We start from the raw sequence: 27,471 nt of genomic DNA on the forward strand, positions 1-27,471 counted from the left end.
CACCAATGTTTGCAAACACGTCTTAAGAAACTCAAGTTTAAATGGCTGTAGTTATGGTGAAATAGAACGGCAATTTGTATACTTTTAGAGAAAGGAGTTGAATTTAATTGAATGACTTAAATAAATTATCAAACTTTAAAGTGTAGAAGTGAAATGCACCGCCATGGACACTTAACAGTAAGGTATATTTGCATTCTCTAGGGTCACACCTTTGTTCTGTGTTTTTTATTCCAACAGAAAAAAATAAATTAAAAAAAAAAAACACTTGGTGGTACTCATCAAGAGGAAGGAGTGATATGACAAATCTTATTGAACCACCAGAATTTGTTTCGAGATTTTTTTACCATATTCTATGCATAGAATATATCATGAACAAAGCTTGAAACAATTGCATGTTACATGTGGTTTGAACGCTAGATTAACACCATTGATACATTAACGAGTGACACAACTTTAATATTCATGAAGCTGCATGTGATCATAGTGGTATAAATGTGTTCACGTGCAGTTGTTTGAAGTATCTTTTTATCACCGGCCTTGTACACTTTCTCACTATTTTTTTTCAAATTGAGCTAAATAGTTGTCTACTATCCTCTCATTGTTTTTCGTCGGTTATTGGCCCATTAACATTTATCCTTACATGCATACTCATTAGAAGTTATATTACAGTTAAGATACTACATGTACTTGTATGCCTATGACACGCGGCTATATATATCGTTTGATAGAGAAGACGATGCCTCATCAGAATATCGATGTCGTCCTTAATTAACTCGTTATCTATCGTGATCACGGGCGATGAAAATCGGATCAGAGGTCAAAAAATAATTTCCTTAAGAAAAAAAACGTTTATTTTCAATGTGAATGTCGCATTCATTTTTGTATAATTTCAAACATTGTCGTTTCATACCCTAGCTTAACGGGTGCTCTGTAAAGTAACAGTCTTTAAAATTATTTGATTTCTGTTAGTTAATTGTACATAGGGCTATGATCACGTAGAGGTTGAAAATTTTGGCGTTTTTTACATCTAAGATGTTAAGATGGTCTTGACATTTTTATTTCTTTTCTCTTAAAATCATAATCACTATGTATCAAAGATGTTTTATTATAAAATATGACATTTCATTTTTGTGCAAATATTGTGTATGTACTTTGGTAGCTGCACTTAGCTACTTGGATGAAGAAACCGAACAAAGTCAATATGTATCCCAGTTCGTTTGGGGGAAATAATCATGTGACCTGTTAAGCTTACATATCTATACTACAAAGGAAGAGGCCGATTTCTTTGAGCCGCAACTCCTCTAAAACCATACAAGGTCGAATATATTTGTGATATGAGGAATAAATGTAGTGTTGTGCACTTCCTAAATTTGTCTTTGAAACAATCTTTTTTTCTACGGAAAAGGCGAATTTTTGGGAAAATATCCAAATTCGAAGACCACATTGGTCGGTGTGTTATAATACGCTTTCGCACATGCTCAATCGACGTACTTGTCCGGATCGTGTGTACATGTACGATTATTGTTTGCTGCTCGGGCGTGAAACCCCAACAATCATTCAATCAATCATTATTTTGCTTAATTAAACAACATCCATCAATCTCTGGGGTGCAAAGGTGTAGAACGTGTCGAAATAAATCCCCCCTTTTTGTGTACAAAAACACCTGAAGTCCGAGGGTAAACCCTCCCCCTTTTATGTGTAATAAAAACACCTGCACCCGAAGACAAGACTAAAGTCAGGACCCCTCCCCATTTTCATGTGTAAACCCCTTACTCATTGTTTATTTGGGTTGAGCAGAAAATTAAACGTAAATTCGTTACCAACCTCATCCTATACCCCCCCCCAAAAAAAATGGATCATCGGTAACAGAGAGTGAAAGTCATTCCAAAATTCCGCGGACCCAAGGCAATATCCGGCGTGCCTACTTACATGTATTGTTTGCCAGCGTATTTTTCAACATTTATAGTAAAATAAGGAAAATTTTCGTAACATTTTTCTCAGGAAAGGGTCATGGTCAACTCTTCTTAAACCACTTTTGCAATTTGAACGAAACTGTTTACCATTGATGTATGGTAGATGATCGTAGATCCTTTACAACGATTTATCATTTTTGTTTTTGGGTCCATCGAATTAGTACTGTGTCCACACTTTGTTCAGTCGACCGCGATTTCACGGGCATTCTCTAGTGTATAATAATATGTTGCAATGTAATTTATGTTATGTGGTAAAGAAGGAGTTTAAAGTCTTATTACTTGTGCTTGATATAACTGCCGCTTTTGTATTGACAATAAAATATGTTTAAACTATATTAAACAGAAGCTGATGTATCGTAAATGTAGTTGCACACTAAATCAAGTAAATGGTTCACGAGTTTAAATAAACATAAACAGCTGCGCCACGAGCGCATGATACGCTCGTCGTCTTGTTAAGAAAAGATGTTCTGGAATAATTCAGGGTTGTACAGGATACCACGCTAAGTATATACTGACCATTCTTTTGACCAGCGAAATTGCTAACAACTTGTTTCATACCAAATTGAAGCAACAATTCTGATTAAATGAGCAGATTTTTGCAAGGAATATTTTGCATATCAATACTTAAATTAAAAATTTGAAAGTTTCATAAAACAGAAAGTTGATAAAAGAGAGAAACAAAACTTGTTACATGTTTCCGTGTTCATGGTATAATGTTTCTCTAAAATAAATTCCCCATATTGGTTCTTCCATCAATAAATGTATGAGAGGGTTGGAAGGGAGTTTTTTGTGACCCAACCACTCATACATATTTCTAAGGATTAATGCACCTCCTGAATTCCCCACATACTGCGCGAAATGTAGAAAAAAAACACCCCTTTTTGACATAGAACTCAATAAAAAAAAATTCAATAACTCAAAAATAAAGCAAAGAATCATCACGATGAAGTGTACAGATCTTTAGATCAATATAACTAACAAGTGTGTAAAGTTTTACGCAGTAATCATAAATAGTTCCTGAGGTACGATGCGACATGTGAAAAAAACACACCTTTTAAAAAAATCAATCACTCGAAAATAGAATATTGAATCGTAACCAAAAAGTATACAGATATTAGATGAATATAACTAACAAGTGTGTTAAGTTTTAAGTAATACTAGTGATCATATATCATTTTTGAGATACGGCGCGACATGTGAAAATAATCATCAATCGTTCCCTATTTAGTTACAATCCTTAACTGGCAAGTTTTAATCCGGTTTCAACCAAAAGTATACAAACCTTTTGACCATCACAAGAAAAAAACTATGTTAAATTTCAAGAAAATTGGATAAATTGTTCTCAAGTTACGGTGCGACATGTGAAAAAAAAGGTCGCGTTTTTACAATTAAAAACTCAACAACTTGAAGATGAAATTTTGAATCATCACCAGAAAGAATACAGATCTTTAGATTAATATAACTAACAAGCGTGTAAAGTTTTAAGTAATAATCATAAATCGTTTTTGAGATACGCCGCGACATGTGCAAATAATCCCAAATTGTTCCCTATTTTAGTTACAAAGTCATATAACTCGAAAATTTATAATCTAATTTCCACTAAAAAGTATACAGACCGTTTAACCATCATAAGAAACAACTCTCTTTAATTTTCAAGAAATATGAATCGGTTCTCTAGTTAAATATGGTGCGACATGTTTACGACGATCAGAAGGACGCCGGACAATTGTATATCATATCATAAAAAATGTTACTCTTTAATTGCCTGCAAAATTGAGGAAAATTGTAAAAATATCAATAAAATGTGTTCACTTCCATGATAAAATGCATATGGCGAAGTGTTGCCTTACGCATTTTCTGACAAAAAAAATTATTAAAATCAATGAAACATTACTTCATATCCTTGGTTTGATTGTAAAAGTTGCAATTTCACTGTAATTGTTAAAAAAATAACAAAAAGGAACTGAAAAGCTCCTAGTTCACGGTCCTTAACGTCATCCATTCACGATCAAACTGTAGTACTTGACTTATATTATCGATCTATCATGTTCATTTCTCTTGCTAGACAGGGTGACGGGGCGTTCCTGCATATCTTCATAATTGGTTAAATAGAGCTTGGGTGGTATTTATTTTTACACACAGATGCTAGGTGAATTCGAGAAATTAATTCCATCTAAATATACCACATTATAATTATTACCTGCATATTATTTGATTTTATTGTGATATTGGTGTCCCTAAGACGGACACGGGGGCGGAGCGACCCCTCAGCTTAAAAAAAAACTTGGTTGGTTATATAGGAATTCGCTATAAATCACTGGGGCGAACTCTCCCAGGCCAGCCAGTACCACATTTTTGGAATCTCTTGTGACCAGACCACAAAAACATCATCCATGCGAAAAAAACAGTCTATGGTATATCAATATGTCGCAAAGAGTTGTGCCCGTTCCTAAAATTTGCGTTTGGAAAACCGTTGCTCAACTGAGTTTGGCAGTGACGTGTAACTGTATTTCATTAACTCTATTTTGAATAGACGTTTAGGAAATTGTAGACGGCTCAAGCAGGCAGTGTTGAAATAAGTCCCGGTAACGAGGAAAATATATCGATAATTCGCAGCTCATGCACCACACTAGTCTACAATTTTTAATATCATGGCATTTGAAGATAATATAAAAGTCGATAAAAACGAAATAATATCAATGCTTTTCAATATAATGTCATGTTTTATCGACCATGTTGACCAAAATTATATCGGTAACAGTAATTAACCAACATTTTTTTTTTCAATTTAAATTTCGCGGTTTTCGCACTTGACATACGGGTCATTTCGTTCTCAAGCCTCGTTTCTATGGCCGAAACTCATCACCGCCATTTTGGATTAATTTTTGCCAAAATATGTCCCTTGAAGAACCGAATACAACCCAAATTCAGCTCGAAAACATTGGTGGTAAGCTTTGGTGCACAGAAATAAATACACTTGAACAAAAATCAATTAGATCTTTACAATATCATGTTATTAATCAAGATTAATTGTCGTTATGCTGGTCTGATAGTTCCACATTCATTGTCCACAACATTGGGCGCAGTGATATGAGAAATTTTGCTGACAGTATTCCTACTCCGGCCGCGTAGAGATATTGATATAAATAAAACGCTAGTGATTATTGTTTGAGTATAAAATTGCTTGAATATTTAGTGTATTTTCTTACGAAATATGTTTATTTTAGACGAACCTCGACCCTTTCGTAAATCAAGGAGTTTTTGTCCATTTCTTGTCGCACTTCGAATTGTTTCGTCCGCCTACTTTTACTTTCTGTTTACCCACGACGTCCCTTGCTCAAGTTGACGCGTATGTTTAACCCCACCATGTGTTTTTTTTAGGAAAGCCTTTCCAGCTGATGATTGCTATACTGTTCTCCCCACAGTCAGTCTTGATATATCTTTTTGTCCTGCCAATATTCTGAGTTAATTTATAAATATGAAACGTTTGATATAAACTATGTATAATGGTTTTTTTTTTCTCTATTTAAAAACAAAATGTTACTCAATCTGATTAGGCTGGGGACATATAAACAACGGCTCTATGCAAACACACATAATTCAAAACCTCAATGAAATCAGACACTATGAAATTAGAAAATATTAATGTTACAAATAGCAATTTAACAGGGCTTAAGTTGAATGTTCTACACCATTCAAAGTTTCAAATCAATGGCCCACACATTCCTGGACAGGCTGCCTCTTCAGGGCAATTGTCCACACGCCCAATTTGTATCAATAACATACGGAGTTGTGACAGAAACACTTGATGCGCCAAGGAAATATTGTTTAACTTATCCGCAAATCTGCGACTATTAATGACTTCGCGAACTGTGTTTACATTTAATTAACTGAACAGTTTTCTAATGAAATAAATTTTATACATTCCCCTATTGTTTGTTATGTGTTTAGTTGAAAATGGACAAATTTTATGTTGGTTAGACACAGAACAAGTCACATAAGTTATGATGACTGGTGCCAAACTAGGTGCATTATGATTATAAATGTGCCTGATTGAAACATTTGCCGAAACAATCTTTCAGGATGTGCAAACATTGTTTGAAATAGTCTTTCAAGCTTTTAAATATGTATTTTGTCATAATTCTGAATGATATTTTATCAGTATACATGTATGTTGCATCAGATACAATTTTGTAACTTTTATTGTATTTTTTTCATTTGGTATGTATTTGTATACAATGAATTTCTCAAAATTTCCATATTACTTTTGTAAATGAAGTGTTGCCGTCATGATTCCATGTTTTATGGACCAGAATGTGTTGATAAGCCACCACTGCCAAAGTAAAAATCGTTGATATGTTAATGATCTAGTCTAAAATTAAGAATTGAGATTTTGAAGGTTATAGGTAAAAAAAATTAGGGTTCCATACTTCTGATACAATTAATTTGAACCCAAACATGGTCCTTCTGCAAGTGCCATGAAGTCCAGTGCTTTGAGAGTGTAAAATTTATTATCAAAATGTTTAACTTCAGCATTGTTTTCTACAATAATCACAAAACTTACACAATATGATCTTAAAATAAAATTAAATTGAATACATCTTGTGACAAAAGGTGTGACTAATTGCATTTAAAATTAAAAATAGAACCAAATACTGCTTGAAAAGTACTGAAAAAATGTTTTATGTCCATTGTAGATTATGCACAGTTTATCAGCCAGGCCACTATTGCTCATGTTGCCCATGTATCAGAATCTGGAGAAATTGTAGCATTTGTAGAACAACATGTGGATCCTAATCAACAAGAGAACATTGACCCAAACCAAATTACACTTGCCAACTTTGATCCACAACAACTACAGGTTGAACATGTGGTTTTTGAACAGTTACCAGAAGGGACCCAGATTCAGACGCTGGAGTTCTTACCTCCCCTTCAGCAGCAACAACAGCAACAACAACCAGTACAGGTACCTGAACCAAAGAAGGCTGATATCAAACCACCTGTAGGCAAGGTACATGTATATACCTCACATTATTGGTAGCACTAGTGATACTTTCTAATGATACTGATTTTCATTAGTTACAGGAACTTATTATAAAAATTGGTAATTCATTTTTAGATAAGATTCACATGTATAGATGTAAACTTTAACATACTCCATCCAACAGTATAAACTCCAATAAATAAAACTTTACTTGGTAATCTTGCACTTATATACACAAGACCATTACCTGAAACAAATGTTAATTGTAAGTTGTTTGAGGAATATTTTGCTTATTTGTTGAAGAGGTTGATTAAATACCTAATTTGGGCTATTGGCTGAGACATATTGTGCTTGCAAGTGAACCTCAGACAACGGGTAATATAACATAAGCAAATTTTATTATTTTTTAGGGACCTTTTCCATGTGAGTCTTGTGACAAAATATTCCCAAAATGGAACCAACTGCAGAGACACATGAAGAGTCACGAGGAGGACAAGCCATACAGGTGTTCTCAGTGTTCTTTGTCATTCAATATGGAGGAGAATCTCAAATTACATCAAGCGACCCATGTACCACCAGATGGAGAACCAACCTGTCCAGAGTGTGGGAAGACATTTTCACGTGTGGCTAGTCTGAAAGCCCATATCATGCTTCACGAGAAAGAAGAGACTTTAATGTGTACAGAATGTGGTGATGAATTCAGTATACAGGTATTAAATATTTGATTGTCTTTTTATGTAATACCTCTGGTTAGAAGGAACTTGATATTTATGCTTAAAAAAAAAATCTTCTGTCAACTTTTATACAAATTTGTGGTTATATAATGGTATGGTGGTGTGGGCATCGTTGTCATCATCAGAGTTTGAATTTGTAGAGTGTAGACGCTTGCTTCTTGTGTCATAGTATAAATAATGGTTGATCTTAATAAATTATATAATAAGGTTCTATACCATGAATGCAAGGCTGGTATTGATTTTGAGCATTATTGAATGAGGGACCAGAAACAAGCATTTCCTAAAATTTAATTATATTAAACTCAAGTGTCTGTGATATTGCTTCATAATATTTTGTTCCAGAAAAGCCAGGCAGGGATTGCCTTTGGAGGTTCAGAATTGAACCTATGGGAATGAGGGCCAAAAAGTGACCAGAAGCACACATTTTCTAGATGTTCAGGCAGTAATTTGACTATATAAAGTAATTTGAAAATGTATCACAAGGTGCCATACCACCAAAGGAAGACTTGGAGTAATTTTGGGCTATGACTTGAACTAATTAAAAAATAGGGGAAGATAAAGGGTTTACTACTGTCCAGACAATAACATGAGTAAATGTGAATGAATCTCTTAAATAGTGTGACAAGGTGCCATATTTTGAAAGGTGACTTGGATTTTCAGGGTTGTGACATGAGCCAATTAAGCATTAGGGTCACAAATGGACCAGAAACAAGACTTTTTCTGATAACTTGAATTAAAGGAAATGGATCTCTTTGAAATTAACTGAACTACAAAGTACTATACTTCCAAAGGAAGTTTGGTACTGTTTTTTGAGGTTGTGGGTGGAACCATTTACGAATTAGGGACCAAAAGGGTAAAATTCTTATCTTTTGTTAAATAATACTGTTAGGGAAGGAAGATTGCTTTCAAATCAAGCTGCTCCCAGCAAAGTATTTTATTTTAATTTTTCATAATTTTTTTTATATAAAAAAATATAAATCTAATAAACATGTATGTTTTTTATCAATGAAAAAAATTCCTTCTAAAGACTGATTGTAGAGAGCATGTCATTGACTTCTGAAGTTGATCCCAAAGATGGCAGTTATTGTACATGTATACTCCCAAAGATGACAGTTATTTTACATGTATACTTCCAAAGATGGCAGTTAACAAATTTGGTGTATATAGGGCTGTTGGAGAACCATGATTTATAGTATTGCTGGAAATATGCAAGATTATTGAATTTTCACTTGTCACATTTTTTCCTGCACAGAAATGATTTGTGGTAAATTCAACTTGGCACATTAAAACTTCAGTACCTCAATCATGACATAATTCACTATCAGTCATTGAGAATTGAAGTTTTGCCTTTCCTATTCTTAGTTGAGAAATAATGTCCACATTAGAATTTGTCTGAATGATGTCTTATTTCAAGAGTCATTTATGGTGGCACTTCCCCTGTAATTACTTGAAACATACCTTCTTTAATTTTTAGTTTCAGTTAGACAAACATATGCAGGAACATAGAAGAGAGCAGGCAGGAGCATCTAAATGTTATCCTTGTAAACAGTGTAATATGAAGTTTGGTAAACCAGCATTACTTAGAGAACACATGAAACAACACTACAAAATCAAGTAGGTTTCCTTTTAACATTATATCTGTCATCTGCTTTTTCTGGCCCAAAAAAAAAAGATTTTTGTTTTCTGGAGATGTGAATTATAAACCAATATACACGTAATTTAAAAAAAGGGAAAAATTACTGAAACTTCGAACAGAAGTTAAGTCACCACTAGACTACTGTTCTCTGCAGCAAGACCACAAATCCAGATCAAATCCACCAAGTTGAGTATATGTTAATAGTCCTATGCAATGGATGGCTTTACGTATTATTTATTAATAAACTTTTCATTACAGTTACAATATTGGTTAAAGCACAATATCTCCACATTAACATTTTCAGTATTTGTTCTTGTTTTTTTTTTTAGAGCTTCACTTGTACATAGACCTTACAAGAGAAACATAGACAGATCTTCATTTCATTACAAATGTCAACACTGTGGTAAAATGTTCCAGAAACCCAGTCAGTTAGTCCGACATAACCGTATACACACAGGTACAGTATATAGTGGCAGGTTCAGTGTTGATGCTTATAGGTTAACACATTAATTTACATGTACCAGGTGCAATGTTGTTTTTATTTAAAGAGATCCATCAGAAGAGTTTCCACAGTTTTATTTTCATTATAAACCTAGTAATAATGCATACAAGTGGCTGTATTTTATAAGTGATAGTTTGCAAAATTAGTAATCAGTATTGTGTTAATTGTCAAGATAAGTATTATCTACATTTCAGGTGAAAGACCCTACACATGCACAATTTGTGATCGTTCTTTTAACCAGAAAGGAGCATTAAGAATACACATGAGCAAACACACAGGAGATAAACCATATATCTGTGACTTCTGTCCACACACATTTGCTCAACGAGGCAATCTGAGAGCACATATTAAGGTATGTCTTAGTTTAATAATTACATTCTGTTTTTTTTTTTCATGAGATTTGATTTTAAACCTTTTAAAATTTAATTCATAGAAAATATGTACAAATTGAAAATACAAAAAAAAATTAAATCCTTCAAACCCTTGTGTTAAAGAACATTTTTATAAGCTCATCTTTATAGACTGGATTTATTATGATGTAATATTGTTCTTCCATCCAACATATTTCAGACAGTTACTAAAAACACTTAAAGCAAGCTCCCTTCAAATTATTATTTTTCTAAATTTTTCATTTGTTAGTTACAAGACTTGATTTGTAAGAAGGGACAATATTTACTTTGCACTGAATCAACTGAAATACTTGTCAACAGATACATATATATATAGACCATAACAGTGATTTGACTTGAAATAAAGCTGATATATGGATGACGCTTAAAACTGCAGGAAAATTTGAATCTGTGTTGAGCATTTTCACCAGTTTGAGCTGACTTTGTATATCAAAGTTTTTGTAAAGTCAGTGCACTGTTATTGTCTTTATACAGCATCAAAAATGTAAAAGAAAAATGACGTTAAAATCAAGAAAAACATTTTTATTTGAAGTGGGTGACATCCTGGAAACTTCAAAACAATGTAACATTTGTGATGTCACAACAGAACGTTTTATTCAGTCACTTGTGAATATTCAGTCAATGCATTTTGACTGCTCAAATAGAAAAGTTGCAGTATAAAAAGATAATATAGTGTTCATGCACTTGAATGTTTCCATACAATATATTGATAATTATAGAGAGTCCACACTTTACCTGAGGATGGCGAAGAGTTCCAAACATTTAGATGTACTGAGTGTAGTTGTGTCTTTAAGAAGCTTGGAAGTTTAAATGCTCATATTAGTAGAGAGCACTCAGAACAAACTGTAAGTTGCTATAAGTTCAACACTCATATGTTTTTAAGTTCTTAATATTCATACTTTAAGGACAGGTGTTAGAACTTGATTAAATCGTGTAAGTGGTAGGGTTACTATAAGCATGCCCTTATCAAATGTTTTTTTTTTATGAATTGTATGTTTTGTCATTCTGTCTATTGTGACTTATCAGTGACTTGTGAAAATGTATAAAAAGGAACAATTATAAATCCATTTTCATTGTTATATATGAACGTTACCGTATATTTATAGGAAATTTCATTACCTAATGATTCTGGGAAACAGCTAATAACAGAAGAACATAATGAGATTGTTATAAATCAGATACTATCTTTATCGGGTGAAACAAACCAGGAATCATCCAATCAACAGTCAGAAGACATACAGACACAAGACAGCAGTGACTCTAAGGTACCTAATATGTGCAAAATATCAATCTCCTTCACATAGGGTAAACTTGCTATTTCATAGCTCTACACCTGTTAAACCCCATCCTTTTATGTAAATAAGTACAGTACACTGGAAACAGATTCACAGATTTGCAATGAGTCATACCCTGTATAACAGAGCTGCTACAGGATTGGTACATAGTAAATCAGGAAGCAGTTAAAGTATTATAGAAGAGATTGGCACAAAATAGAACCATACAGTATACATGTATATATATTTACATTTGTTTGAGGACAATGTTCTTTTTTCTGATGGACTTAAGGAAGTTTGTTTATTTGTATTTAGCTTGTACTTTTGTTATGACATATTATTTACTATTCACATCTTATCTGTTGTCTGTGAAACAAACATTTTCTACTAAAGTACAGTATTGCACATATTTTGTTTAATTTTTTTTTTTTTTCATCTTGTAAATTTCATTTAAAATAGTATTTTGAATTAGCCTTATTACATTTCAGAGCCCAAATGATATCCTTCAGCAAGCTTTAGAAAACAGTGGTCTGCCTAGTGGTGAGACAGACAATGCACCTCCACCACCAACCACAACAGCCAGTACAGGTTTGACTCCTATAGCTCCGGCCCCAGGGACTGTAATATCTAATAATACTGTCACCCAAACTGTTACCACCATGACTTTACAGGATTCAGCTACTGGTTCCATCAAGAAACATATCATTAGAAAGGTACTATAATTGAAGATGTATTGCTTATATCTGTAAGAAAGTTTCCTCAAGAAGACAATAGGAGGAAAAAGTTTTGCAGATGGCTTATTCTTCTTCTGATGCTTGTGCTGTTTTCTCACTTTATTCGTACTCCAGTTACCATTGTGAAGCATAAACTTCAAGACTTTAAGAAAGGAATGAGTTTCCCATATATCCTGCACTGGAAATCGAAGAATGCATTTGTGGAACCTTTTGACATTGCAACAGAAACTACAAGTATCTGATTTCTTGAAGAGGATTACAAATTTTCTTTTTTCATTTTTCCATATGCTTTGAATTACATTTGATTTTTTATTACAAATAACATATGAACTATATTTTTGAACCTTTCTTAACTTCTCTTTCAGGTCAATGGTGTCCGATGGCATCAGTGTACTTACTGTGCCAAAGAATTCAAGAAACCAAGTGATTTAGTTCGTCACATTCGTATCCATACTCATGAGAAGCCCTATAAGTGTACCCAGTGCTTCAGATCATTTGCTGTAAAGAGTACTTTGACAGCCCACATTAAAACCCATTCTGGTATAAAGGACTACAAATGCTGTTTATGTAACAAGATGTTCTCTACTCAAGGAAGTCTCAAAGTTCATCTCAGGATGCATACAGGTATATTTAGTGACACCAGAACTACAAATAAGGACAAGTCAACCTCTAACCACTAATATTTATATCCCTGCCCGTAGCATTGAATATTCCTTATACAGTGGTAATATTTAAAATTTTTGTCACATTTTTCTCAGCTAATGTTGATTACAGGTAACATGTACACTTACAGAAAAATCTGCTTTGCTGAATCGAACTGCATGTTTTGTCTTATTCTGGTAGCTGACATCATGGTCAGCAGACCGCCTTGCTGATATATTGTACTAAGCTCAGGGATCTCCATGGATCAAGATGAACACATGGCTCACTCTCCAGTTGGACAAATTTTCATGATAGCATGTGTTCTTTCAGGCAGAAAATAAATTGCCGAAGAAAGTATGATAAGATTGAATGAGTCAGACCTATTTACTAGCACAAGCTACAACATAGAAATTAACAATCAACAATGGTTAATCTTTCTGTGTTGTCAAATTCAATTTTCCAAAGGTCAAGTTTTCTCTTCCCTAGACTTGACCATAGGTCCACAGCTCTAGATAAGTTAAAATCACTGGCAGGTATGGCCATTTTGTTGATACCTGTAACCATTTAACAAGTTCTTTATAATTTTGCTAGACAGTTATAAGTAGTTTTCGTCTGATTCTGTGTCATCAAACAATCTTTTAGAGTTTTTGGGAGTTGATCCATCACCCTTTCAAGAGAGTTGATTAAATTAGATTGCCTTTCTGTGTCCGATAAATGTAGAGGTCTTTAAGACATTGTAAAAATTTAAGATAATCTTACTTTCTCTTCGGCCACATCGATCTTTGTCAAATTGAACTCAACTCTTAATACTTTCTATATTTTATTAAATGAAAAGTTAAAAAAAATATTCATTTAAATAAAACAGTGGAAATCATTCAGCTTATTAGAATCTTATTGATTTTGCCGACAGTGATAATCACTAATTTGACAGATCCGAGCTTTGTTTACAAACGTTTCTCTCCTGACACATTAAACATCTGGAAATTACAGGTTATCAATAGGTGAGAGTAATTGGGAAATACAGTACTGATTTGCAATGCATAACGCGAATCTGAATACATGGCACAGATCAAATAAACACATTGCGCTGGTTTTGAATTCATGGCTCAAGGAAAGTAACACATGGCACAGTGCCATGTATAACAAGGTCATGGAGAACCCTGAAGCTTCCTGTAAGGATGTTGTATCCTGGGATGTGTTTGCAGAAAAAACATGAATTTCCTTTTATCATGATGGAAAGTGGGAGTCGCATTAGTGAGCTGTTGCTCACAGAATTTTTGTTTCCCTGTTTTTTGCTTATTGGAATAGAAAACATTTAATATTAAAAGTAGGGTGATAGCAAGAAAACAAAAGCCCCCAAAAGGTTTATTTACAGTAAAACCACACTCATAAGATAAGATCTTGTTTCAGGTGCCAAACCATTTGAATGTCCACAATGTGATAAGACCTTTAGAACATCAGCCCACAGGAAAAGTCATATTACATCACATTTTAAAGATGGAGACATGGAGCGAAAACCTAAGAGAATGTTCAGGAAGTTATCTAAACAAGATATAGGGGTGTCAGATATACCACTACAGGAACCTATATTGATTACTGATACAGGTATTGTTTATATTTAGTGTTTTCCTTTTACATTCAGGAAATTGTCCAGCTGTGTTGGTGCTAGAAAGACACTATGAGACAAATGCTAATAAAGATAAACATTTATCGAAAAGTATATTGAACACATTTATTTATATGTATAATGTTAATAGTTGCATAGAACTTCCAAGTCTTTTTTTGACTAAATGTTTTCTTAATATCCACATGTACATTTTATGAACATAAATAGGTTAACAACCATGTTTAAAATTAATCTACAATTTTCTTATTGTTGATGTGGAAGTTAATTGCATACATATTCCTTTGCAATGATATCCTCTGTAGGCCAAATAGACACTGATTTTTTGTAGCATTTATTTTTGGACTGAAAAGAGACATTTTGCCTATTGGTGTGGCTGAACACAACCCCCAAAAATTCATTGTTGTCAATTTATCGTTCAGATTTTACATTTAATAGCAAAATATAGTCTAACTACCCTGCACTTGACATTTATCTGAATTTTTATGAAATGTTATTTAAAACAGAGTTTATCATAAATATCATAATTTTTAGGTTTAATTCAGCAGCCCCCAAGAAACAACTTATTGAACCAGTATCTTGGTGAAGCAGGTAGTGTTGATAGACCTTATAAATGTGGATTCTGCTCTCGTGGATATAAAAAGTCTAGTCATCTTAAACAGCATATCAGATCACATACAGGTACTTTGGAATAAATTCAAAATGAAAAATAGGGTTAATTTCATGAAAAAAAGAACAACTGTGATTAATATAATATATGTATTTAGGAAATTTGATATTAGATAAAATGTAGGTTGGCAAGTAAATAATAAAAAGTAATAAAATCCACAGCAAGAAACTTACAAAGACTATATTTTTAAACCATATGGTTCTTTTCTTTAGTTATCTCCCTTTTCCTGTCTGTTTGATTTAGTAACTTGTTCAATGTACACAGCCAAAAAAAAATATGCCAGAATTTTTAGATTTTTTTTGTAAAATGTTTCTGATTTTACACTAACCATATGTTCATAGCTTAAATATATTAGATGTTATAATTCATGTACAAGTAAATTTATTGGCCTATATTAAGTAATCTAATGTGTTCTGTAGGAGAGAAGCCATACAAATGTATCCAGTGTATGAAATCCTTTGTATCCAGTGGAGTATTAAAAGCTCATATCAGGACTCATACTGGAGTTAAAGCTTATAAATGTCTCATCTGTGATAGTTTGTTTACTACAAATGGCAGTCTGAAACGACATATGTCTACACATAGTGAAGTCAGACCATTCATGTGTCCTTATTGTCAGAAAACATTTAAAACATCTGTTAACTGCAAGAAACATATGAAAACTCATAGGTAGGTTAGCATTAATTCAACATAAAAGCTAATGAATTTAGTTGAAACCAGGTGTAGTTTAATTGGAACAAATTTCACCTTTGATAATTTGATAATTTTTTTCATTGTTGAATAGTATAGTACTATTGCATTATATTGTGAAAATTATTCTGAGCAGATATTGAACTGCTGACCTTGCAAGGAATTACATTTAACATTATATGTACAATGATATCTTTTGAACTATGTAGTAAGGAATGAGTGTTTTAGATATCCTTATGTGCTGGTATGATACAAATCTCATTCTTTTACAAATTTATTCATTATTGGATTTCTTTGAATATTGATCATAATTCCATATTCACACTAGTGCAATATACTTCTCACTTCTAAATTTTATCCACTCAGTCATTTTATTCTTGAATAATTTCATCAGTATTAATGTCATCTACATAAAATCCATCAAAAATTTGAAGAAGAATTTTACATACATTTTACAATGATTGATATCATTCATTTTGTATGTAGACAATGCAGTCAATTTTTGATGTTTATTGCAGTCCTTTTCTTTGATTTTTCTAATGAAATAAAGAAGCAGATATTTATCACTTTATAATGATACTATATATTGTTTTTTTTTTATAATTGTAAGCAAGTTAATCTCTATGAATAAAACTAGTGGTACGATTTTTTAGTGTCATCAGCAAAGTAATAATAGTTTTCATATAAAAATAATGTTAGACATAAAAAAATGTAGATTTAAGTTATTTAGGTAAATGACTATAGTTTTGTTGATTTCAGACATGAACTTGCTCTGCAAGCTTTACAACAGAACAATGATGATGTAGATGATGATGGAGATAAAGATCAGTCTGACATTGTAGAGGAAAATAGCCTTGCTGACCTTGTGCTCCAGCAAACTGACCAATCAGCTACCATTAATCAATCAGATAGTCTGGCTCCAGCAGGCATACAGGATGCCCTCAATACAGCCAGTTTAGATCAACAGTTACAGCAGACTCTTAATCATCAGGTACAAGTTAACACTATTAAATAATAGCAGGTCTTAACAACTCTTGTCTATCGTGGTATTTATTAGTTTGAATGATATTTTTCTTTGACAGATGGTAAGTAATACATTTACTGTTGACATAAAACTGATTTCAAATATCAAAAAAAAATTGTGAATGAAAACAAAATCTGGCAATAAATCTTTTTACTTATAATTTTTACACTTTGTGTAATAAAAAATCTCTGAATTAAACAGATATTTGGCCAGACACAGTTCAGCCAGAGCTTGTTGGGATCAGGACAGCAGAACTTTACACAGCTGAATCAACAGATGGGTAATCAGATACAGCCTCAGAATGTCATGACAACCCAGCTGACCAATCAAACATCAATTAACAACCAGTTAGCCACGCCTCTCAGTGATACGATGACCAACCAACACGCTACACACCTGAATACAGGAATATTTGATGCAAATAGTTTCCAGATTCAGGTAAAATTGATTACATTTGAAACTATGGTTGAAGGAATTTCTTTCATGTACTGTTATTATTGTTGATAAATGTTAAGAACAAAAGAATCGTGAAAATTGGCAGGTCTATTGGTCCATGTGAGTAGTCAAGGATGTTATAAATCCTCATTATTATCAGTCTATGGTGGTGATTGTATCATTTCATGAAGGTTGCTGGCTGAGACTGAACTCTGGATATGTGCATTATTGAAAAATATGCCTTGCAAAAAATTTTTGGAATGTTATGATTTGAAATTTTTCTCATCTTCTTAAACAGCAAGGTTACCCTTTTATTAGTACCATCTCAATCCAAGTTTGTCTTTACCTGTACAATTGAAGAACTTAAATTTCTTTTTAGCTCACCTGGCCAAAGGCCAGGTGAGCTATTGCCATCACTTGGCGTCCGTTGTTGTCATTGTCTGTCGTCATGGTTAACAATTATACAGAACTCTTCTCCTCTGAGACTACTTGACCAATTGTAACCAAATATGGTATGAATGTTTCTTGGGGTATCCTGCATAGAACTGATATGGGGATTTTTGATTCCTCAAAAAACATGGCTGCCGTTACTAAAAATAGAACATAGAGGTCAGACAGTAGTTTTTCACATATATCTCCAAAACCATTAGGTTTAGCAAAATTCTTTCAGTAGCTGAAATGATCCACATTATTATGACTACAAAAATCTTCAGGGATAAAAGTTGTCAGATGACTCCTTGTAAGAGTTATTGCCCTTGAAAGGGGAAAAATGACTCCTTTTTTAACAGTTTTCAGTCAATGTCTTGAAAACTATGATAGATTAAAAGAAACTTTCAATTGTTGAGAAGATCTTATGATAAGTCCAACCGAAGAATCCTTGAGTCAAAATTGTTGGACAACTTCTCGTTAAATTTATTGCCTTTGAAAGGCAAAATTCAATCAGGTGAGTGATGCAGGCTCCTGGGAGCCTCTTGTTTGTTTGTGTTTTTGATTTTATGTATAAACAGCTTTTAATGAAATGAATTTTAGTGTTTTATTTATTGTAACACCTGTGTAAACAAACCATGCACTTAATGTAATGTTGTCTCTTTGTATATTATTTGTAAATGAGATGTGATGCCTTATCAGTCATAGGGATTTTGTAAGATGCAGGGTTTTGTTAATTTATACCAAATCAAGGTTTTTAAAAAATGCGAGTTTTGTGATCTGACACCCCATGGGGAACTTTTTTTATAAGTACATTTTCATTTTTTATTACTTCCTTCTAGGGCCAACCATTACAGGACCTGAACTCATTGAACTTCAGTCAAGGAGTAACTTCTCTGACCACCAGTCTTCCAAGTACTTCAATGCAGAATATACTTCCTACAAGGTACAGAAATGTAGAATACATCTTTCAAAATAAAGGAAAGATTACTGATCCTCTCAAACACTGTTAATGACAAGAAATGTGGTTTTCATACTTTGTCAGATGTCCAAATTCATGACTGAGATATCAACTTTGACATTTTTGAATTAAAAAATATGAACCTTTTGTAAAACATAGGCAAGATATTTAGAAAAAAATATATATGTATGTTTCCTGGAAATGTTGTTTTGTACTGACTTGCAGGGATTGTTCTACATTAAAGAAGGAACTGTTTTCAAAACTCATTGAACTTTCTATGATATTTATGGCTTTGTTCCAATGATATTAACAACTTTTCTGACAAGTTGTGTATTTTTTCAGTGATGTTACTATATTGGAGGCAGAGGAAGCAGAAACTGTAGACAAGGACACCCCAGCTGACCCTACCCAGGGGAATGAATCCACCCAGAAAGATGATGAGGATGGGGCTAGACAGTATCAGTGTACTGAATGTGACAAATCCTATAAGAAATCCTCGCATCTCAAACAACACATGAGATCACATACAGGTACAGTGAATGACAAAAAAATCCTACCACCTCTAACAACACATGAGATCACATACTTATCACAAAAAAAAAACAACAAAAAAACGAATCATGTCACATGCAGGTATAGTGAAGAACAAAAAATCTCAAACAACACATGAGGTCACACACAGGTATAGTGAAGGATAAGGAATCCTCCAGTCTCAAATAACACATGATATTACATACTGGTAATGTGAATAAATTACATTGTCAAATATTATATAATATATGTTCATTAAATGGGGGCAGTTAACCCTGTAATTTGAAGTTAGCTGATAATCTAGAATTAACCAGATATATAGCTTGATGAATTTGAAATTTGTAGTAATTTTCAGTAGGTTAAATGTAACCAGCAAATGAGAAAAGAGAGCATTTGATATTTAGCTTGTGGGTAGACCACCTTCTGATGTGGAGACACATAACATTGTTGGTGATCTTTGACCTGAAAGCCGAACTAGTGCTCTACCACAGGGCACTCAAGAGATGGCTTTGATCTCAGTGATTTCAAGTTCAAATTAAAATAGTAAGCTTTGCTAATTCCAATTTAAATGCTTTTTTTCAATATTTTTTTTAGGAGAACGACCATACCCATGTAGCCTATGTAAAAAGTCATTCATATCAGCCAGTATACTGAAGGCTCATATAAAGACACATGATGGTGCTAAAGACTTTACATGTCCTGTCTGTAAGGCAGATTTCACAACAAATGGCTCCCTTGTACGTCACATGACTATCCATGAGAGGACAAGATCACAGAAGTGTCCGTATTGTGAGGAATCATTTAGGTCACACAACATGCTGAAACGTCATATTAAAACTCACAGTGATGGTAACCATTTTTTGACCAAAATTTGATTGAAGTTTGTAAATTGACCATTGGTCAACATCTTTTGGTTGTTTTAAAATTACAAAATAACTGTAAGGATACCTTTTATTTATAGAGTTTTCAATGATTGGTGAATATGATTTTTGCTTCCTTTTGGTAATCAAATCTTTTACCAGTCATGTTCAACTTATGTCACAACATCACTCTAGTGGCATTTATGTAATTGTATAACACTTATTCTAAATTCAGATGACTTAATTGAATTGGCCCATTCATTACCTCCACAAATTATTCAAGCAAAATCATTAATTATAAATTACAGTGATAGAAGAAGACATTGCATTAAACAAACGACCTAAAGCTGTAATGGCTCTAGTGGAGGAAGAACCTGTAGTAGAAGAAACAACAAAGGAAGAAGATCTTATTACTATTTCTAAGAAGATATTAGTAGAATCTTCATCAGAGAAAAGTAAAGTGGTTGGAGACAAGGTAATTACTCTGATTGATATTACTGTTTTTTTTCTGGACTATAAGTCGTTATTTTTTTTCAAGACTTCTACTTATATAAGGATTTTTCAAGGAAAAATGTTCATCTACATATCTATCATTAGATTTGTTTAGTTCATTTTTTAATGCTTTCATTCAAAATTATGGGCAAACTGCAATCAATGGAAGCCGTCACTCACTCAAAGCGGCAATCGAACTTGAAGATTATTGATCAGTGCAGCTATCCTTTATGAATAAATACGAAGATGTTAATGAAAACATCAAAATATATGAACAAAGTCCAGAAGACATGTTAAAAAAACTTTTTTACTGGTTAGACATTATCAAGTGTTCCAGAGTTATCGGTTCTTTAATATGCAAATTTATATCCATTTATGGTATGTCGTTACACATTTGCATGTAGCTCAAATTATAATCAGTTAAAGTGTTATCTAAATGGCTAATTGCAACCAAATTTAAATGTAAGAATTTTTTTATTGTATTTCGAAATACGGAGTAATGTTGTTTATTAATTACTGCTGATAATTATGACCTATTCATCAAACTAATTTTGCCCTAATTTCACACCAGATTGGGTGCCCACGCTTGACTTGTTTACGATTTTGTACACCTGATAATCTAAGGCTTCAGAGCAATTGATATGCAATTCAAAAAAAGTAATTGAACTTGCGGACATAGTACATTTTACCAAATATACAAGTATTAATTTAATTGAGAAATACTATACAAAGTAACATTGCTGGAATAATATGCTGTGAAAATCAAACCACTCAACTCAGATCTCCGCTGACACCTACAATATAAATACTCACATCTGACCCATGACTAATCTTGCAAATTTGACTTATCTGTGTTTTTTTCATCGATTTAGGTCAAAATTAGGCAATTAGACTTATACTCACATCGACTTCAGTCTGGAAAATATGGTACCTGTAAAACTTCTGCTTATCTCCCTTTGACTGGACATTAATGTATATATAATCGAGATAGTAACTTGATTGTATTTGAATTCATAGAACTAGAATCCAATTTGTATTAATGTTCTATTTTCAGATGATCTCTACAAGAGAGAGTGGAGAGCATTACCCAAAACATGCCCATCAGTGTATTCACTGTCCTAAAAGTTTTAAGAAACCAAGTGACCTTGTCAGACATATCAGAATACATACTGGTGAAAAACCATTTAAATGTAATGTGTGTGCTAAATCTTTTACTGTAAAGTCCACACTAGATAGTCACATGAGGACACATCAGAATTGTAAGTATATTGCTGCCAATTCACTGTGTATGTACAATTATTAACTATCTACATGTTGGAACACTGCAGATTATGAATATACATATAATTATTTTTTAAAGTGTCACTGATACAATACTTGCATAAATATCCACAGAGAAATCTCTGCATCTTGAATGTGTCAGCATCAGCATTTGAATTCCATCATCTTTTCTGTTAAAATAATTACTGTGGAATCTACTCCACTGTTAAGTGTAAAAGAAGTACTTTTCAGAATTATCAGAAGCCATTCAAAACCACATAGCAATATTCATACTATATTATGGTCATGGTGATTAGACTTCTGAATAAAATTGACTAACAATATTATAATGAATCATATTTTTAGCATCCAAAAACTACAAGTGCCATGTTTGTACTGCCATGTTTGCTACAAAAGGAAGTTTGAAAGTTCATATGAGATTACACACAGGAGCTAAACCATTCAAATGTCCACACTGTGATCAGAGATTCAGAACTTCTGGAAACCGTAAAAGTCATGTTCTACAACATTTCAAATCTGAACCCTTAAAACGCAGGAAGCCAAGAGAAACAATAGAAACTAGTGGTACCATTGAAAATGTTGATCTAGTGCCAAATGATGTTCAAAATGTGATGACAATAAACCAGAACAACGGGAGTCAAGTAATAGCCGTTGATCAAAGTATGTTGGGTGCTCAGAACTTACTCCCTGTGTCACTTACGGTACAGCCTGAAGCTGCTCTTACAAACTCTGGATTGTCAGAAAGTGCTCTTGCCACACAAGTACTACAAGGTCTTGAAGGCATTCAGCTACAGTTAACTGGTAATCAAGGACTACAAATTACAGGACTAGACCCAAATATCTTCTCACAAACTGTACAGATTGATGCTAACTTGTTACAGCAGCTTCAACAACAAGGGAACATCAATATTACTATCAACCCAAGTCTACTGACACAGACATTACAAACAGCTGATCCTAATGTCATACAGAATGTACATGTCCAGCAAGATCCTAACATCATAGTACAGCCAATGTCAACCATTACTGTACCAGAGGGACAGAGTTTGTTGACTACATCAGGGGCTGTTATGTCTGATAGTGCTCCAAATGCCTTTGTTGTGTCAGGTGATGGAACAATTCCCACTGATCAGGTATGGGATACTAACATCCTGGTGTTAATTATGTATAATGAAATTGTATTATTTTACATTAGAAATGCAAAAAAAGGTTTGAATACTAACCATGATTCCTTTATTCTAAATTTTTTTAGTTGTATACTAAAATACTAATGCATGAAGGAATAGCTAAAGTGGCAGAAAGTAAGAATTTTTACACCACTTATGTTGTGATATGTTGTTAATGTTGTTCATTTACAAACTACAGATAACTGTGACACAGACTAGCATGACAGAAGTTGAGGGTATAGATGATATTACAACTGTTGATGATACAAACGAGGAAGAGGATGGTGTTGACCTTGACACTAGTCTGGATGACAACCTAAATGGTGAGGACAATGGTCTTTTACAGCATGGTATAAACCATGACAATCTAACCCATGGAAGTCAGTCAGCAAACATCAATCTACAGGATGTGTCATCTCAGGTAGTTAATCCTGTTACTGGGGAGAAGAATGATGATGAACTCAGGATGTTTAAATGTGCAGTAAGTAAAATTAAAAACATAGATGAAGGCAAATAAAATTATATGTCATGGAAAAAAATCATTCCCATTTTCAGAAACAGCAGGAATACATACATGTAACAATAGAATAATTAGTAAACTTTAGACACATACACTTACAGTCTGTCTCAAGTAAGGTTTACATAACCTACTGGTAATGAATTAGTCTAGATGTATAATGGTATACCATTGTCTGTCCCTTTACCCTGGGCACAATTACTTACTCTTAGATTGTTTTTTTAACAAATGTTAGCTCCCATTCTGTTTTTATAAAGTTCTGGGACTTAATTCGTGCAAAATAGGATGGAAGATGCTTTTAGCAATTTCCATGTAAATTTGAAAAAAAACTTTATTTCTAAACGTATAGTGTCTTTCGATTTTTATAAATTTCAAATTTTACATTTATCAAGTTATACAAGATAAATTTTCAAGATCCTCATTTAATATTTCATGCAGAAATGCATTTTGTTGAGGCATATATTATTTTTATTTAGGTGGGGGGGGGCACCTGGGGTAATCTAGTTGAGCAATCCTTTAAATCTCCAATTTTTCAATAATGAAATTATTGATTTTAAACATAAAAACGGGTTTAAAGAGGACAGGTATATCTTGTGCAGCTCTTTATTTAATTTGGTTTTTTGTTGTAACATTCTTATTTAATTTTCTGTTCTAAAATTATTTTTCACAGATGTGTGATAAAGCATTCAAGAGATCGGGACATTTAAAGGAGCACATGGTATTACACACACCTGAAGCAAAGAACCGACCTAGACCTCCAGGCAATTATAAATGTCAACATTGTAATAAAGCTTTCCAGAAACCTAGTCAGTTAGAAAGACATATCAGAATACATACAGGTAAGTGACACTTGTATATTACACCTGTTTCAATTTGTTCATGTGTTTATACCACCTCATGTCAAGATTTGTTACTTGCAGGTTGGAAAATGAGAATATTAAAATGTGGACTTCTAAAACACATTGTAATGGGTCTGGAAGGCTGATATACATGTATATATACTTATATTATAGTCTCTGTTTTATAACCTTATCACAGTCATCTTCAAGAGAAAAATAAAATCAATGATAACAATCTTAATCAGCCGTTCTTTAAGGAAATCTGTAATAAATAGTGATGTTTCCTCAACATAGAAGTGTAATCCTACATTTAGAGCTTTATTTATTTACTTTCATTTGTTAGTAATGATTATAATGAAAGTTGCAACAAAGGCTGGAGTTTTCAAAACAAAAAAAAAATCTTATTTTAGCTTTACCAGATTTTCTTATCTCACCAATGAAGAGATTGCCCCATCTTGCAATCACACAGGTGTTGAACATGTTTCTTGCTATTAGGAGATCAACGGCTTTGCTTTAAATCTTGATGATGCATTTATTTAGTTGCATGCACATTTTTTTAGTGTTTTATTTTTACCTTTAAAACACCATTTACTGTTTTTTTATTTTGACAATTTATTATGTGTGAGGATAGTTTTTTAATGAAGAAGAACTTAGCTCTTGTGAATAGAAATGCCTTACATGTTCTTCATCTAAAATAGCCATGAACACAATATAAAATATCAGCAAAATTAATTGTGATGCACTTACACAGGGAATTCTTTTAATTGTTTTTTTTTCTTTTCACAGGTGAGAGGCCATTTGTATGTGATGTCTGTAGTAAATCATTTAACCAAAAGAATGCCTTACAAATTCATATGAAGAAACATAGTGGAGAAAAACCACACAAATGTTCATATTGTGACTTGTCGTTTGTCCAGAAAGGCAACTTGAAAACTCACATCAAACGTGCCCATCATATTGACATGGTGCACTCTATGAATCTCCCTAAGTTCTATATGCCTGCCACAGGTGCTAATGTTAACATTAGTACAGATGGAGAGTCCAGGGATGAAGATGGAATAAACTATGATGAAATGGCTGACTTGATGAATGTGATATGAATTGTGATTTCTACTCTTTTTGTACTTTTTATTTATAAGTGCTGTTTTTGGTTGAATTATGAGGGAATTTTTATGTCAGTAAATTTTTATGTCATTAAGATACCATTTAGAACTACTTTAAATTCAAAGTTCTTTTGTGCATTTATTAGTTTCAAGAAGTGAGGTGTTTTAATTATGCAATATTTGGGAAAAACAGTACATCCTTTGATGAAAATCCACAATATGAGTTTTAATTTCAGTGATTGCATTTTCTAATTATCTTCTTAAAAAGAACAATATTGGAAGTTACTACAGCATGTAAAGACATTTTAACCTGCTTAGAGTCTGGAATTTTACAAAGTTTGAATGAAAGCTTAAAAAAAATGCCTTGTGCACACAACTTTTAGGCAACAGTTCATGTAGAAACCAGGCAGTTCCTGTGATGGTAAATTTTGTCCCATGGAATTTTTTGTTCCAATGTAATGTTTATATCATATATATGTCCAGTAGTACAAAGATTGATTTTAAAATTAACAGTGGATGGCTCAAAAAATGATTTTACAGGTTTTAAAAAAAAAGCAACAATATTTTGCACAAAGTGAAAGAGTTATCTCCCTTTTTCAATGAAATTTCAATGCTTTCTATGTAATTTATTTCTCTTTAACCATTGCAGTTAAACAAAACCAACATTCAACTTTGAGAAAGGATGCATTTGTGATATGAAAAAGATAAATATTTTTTAGAACAAAATTTATCATGCGCCACTCACTGCTTGGTTTTTGCATGGACCCCCTCTTAACTCCTATCATTGTTTATCAGTTGTTCTCACTACTTTCTGATATTGTTGTATCCCGAGCTACTGCTGCCATACTAAAACAAATTAGAAATGTTATGTCAAGTTGACTGTGACGTACCCAGTAGGAAGCATAACACCAGTTTTAATTATCTTGACATCAAAATTACTGTTATTCTGTATTTACCTGCAGTTTTGGATATGTATGTGTGTTTACTTAGGTGATAAGTCAGTAACTCCACTGTTATTACACTTTAGAAGAAAATTTTGGTATTGTCTCCCCTTGATTGCTAGATTTGTTCAGTGTTTTACAGCTTGTCAAGTGTTTAAGTTTGACATTGTATAACTGGGAATTTTTCTGTCTTTTTAGAACTGTGAGGTTGAAATTTCTATTGATATATTAAAACTTTTGTTTTTGCAAGATTCTTGTTGGTGGTTCTATTGATGATTACATCACCATTGAAATCTTTCATCTTTTTATGTATTCTTATCTATGATAAATAACGTATATATTTCTTTTTTATTGGGAGAAGTTTTTATTAATTGTATGTTGCTGTTCAGAATGTGAAATGATGACATCTTGTTTGAATATGTTAATGTTTGAAGTCAATCTTATTTGTAATAAAATATTTGCAGTACAGGAAATACTTATTTTGCCTATGCTGCATTTTTTGACATGGAAGCTGCCAATTGTAGAGCAAAACACTGAATACTCATTAGACAAACATGGAAGAATTTACTTATCTGCCTAGTACTCAGAGCAAAACATTGAGTAACTTGTATGAAGGATATAATAAAAAGAATACACACCTGAAAGTTTCACTGATAAGGTTCAGATCCTTCTAATACATTTTGTTTGGTGGTTAAAGATTTGGTGTGAATGTCCTAATCTCAATGACATTCATTCCATACCTTTGTTTAACTTTATAGCTGATCTGATCTGAAAGAAAGAACATTGTTTAGCTAGATCCTTTAATCTCAGTTTCCGCTATAGAGATGACATTATAGTTAAACAATCCTAGTATCAGGGATTTGATACATCGCATCTACCCCAAAGAACTTGAGATAAAGGATATTACAGACACTATGAAGTCAGCCTCATGTCTTGACCTTCACTTAGAGATCAATGGTAAAGGAAAACTATTGACCAAACTTCATGACACAGTGTCTGATGCTATGGTTGATTTAGTTATG

General features: G+C 33.0%; 1 protein-coding gene across 1 annotated transcript; it reads left to right on the forward strand.

Annotated features, from left to right (window-relative positions):
* The first annotated feature begins 4,807 nt into the window (after positions 1 to 4,807).
* On the forward strand, positions 4,808 to 26,915 carry LOC148615644 (zinc finger protein 236-like). The gene is made up of 24 exons (XM_088582034.1): positions 4,808 to 4,920; positions 6,671 to 6,984; positions 7,368 to 7,667; positions 9,166 to 9,305; positions 9,657 to 9,784; positions 10,024 to 10,181; positions 10,959 to 11,084; positions 11,346 to 11,504; positions 12,002 to 12,226; positions 12,613 to 12,871; positions 14,300 to 14,494; positions 15,048 to 15,194; positions 15,603 to 15,852; positions 16,633 to 16,864; positions 17,099 to 17,335; positions 18,601 to 18,704; positions 19,062 to 19,249; positions 19,845 to 20,099; positions 20,419 to 20,585; positions 21,657 to 21,861; positions 22,229 to 23,016; positions 23,249 to 23,530; positions 24,237 to 24,405; positions 25,192 to 26,915. Exons 1-24 carry the CDS (start codon positions 4,869 to 4,871, stop codon positions 25,503 to 25,505), a joined length of 5,394 nt encoding a protein of 1,797 aa, XP_088438160.1. The 5' UTR covers positions 4,808 to 4,868; the 3' UTR covers positions 25,506 to 26,915.
* Positions 26,916 to 27,471: the final 556 nt, after the last annotated feature.

This window comes from Perna viridis, chromosome 5 (genome assembly GCF_037379345.1).
Source record: "Perna viridis isolate PV_CMFRI_1.1 ecotype Kerala chromosome 5, ASM3737934v1, whole genome shotgun sequence".
In the NCBI taxonomy this organism is placed as follows: Eukaryota; Metazoa; Mollusca; class Bivalvia; order Mytilida; family Mytilidae; genus Perna; species Perna viridis.

Bases quoted from the DNA above. Each gene is read 5' to 3' on its own strand.
- LOC148615644 (XM_088582034.1), top strand. From the start codon at position 4,869: ATGTCCCTTGAAGAACCGAATACAACCCAAATTCAGCTCGAAAACATT. The intron at 17,336-18,600 runs GTAAAATTGATT...ACTTCCTTCTAG, and splicing joins CAAATAGTTTCCAGATTCAG to GGCCAACCATTACAGGACCT. The intron at 18,705-19,061 runs GTACAGAAATGT...GTATTTTTTCAG, and splicing joins CAGAATATACTTCCTACAAG to TGATGTTACTATATTGGAGG.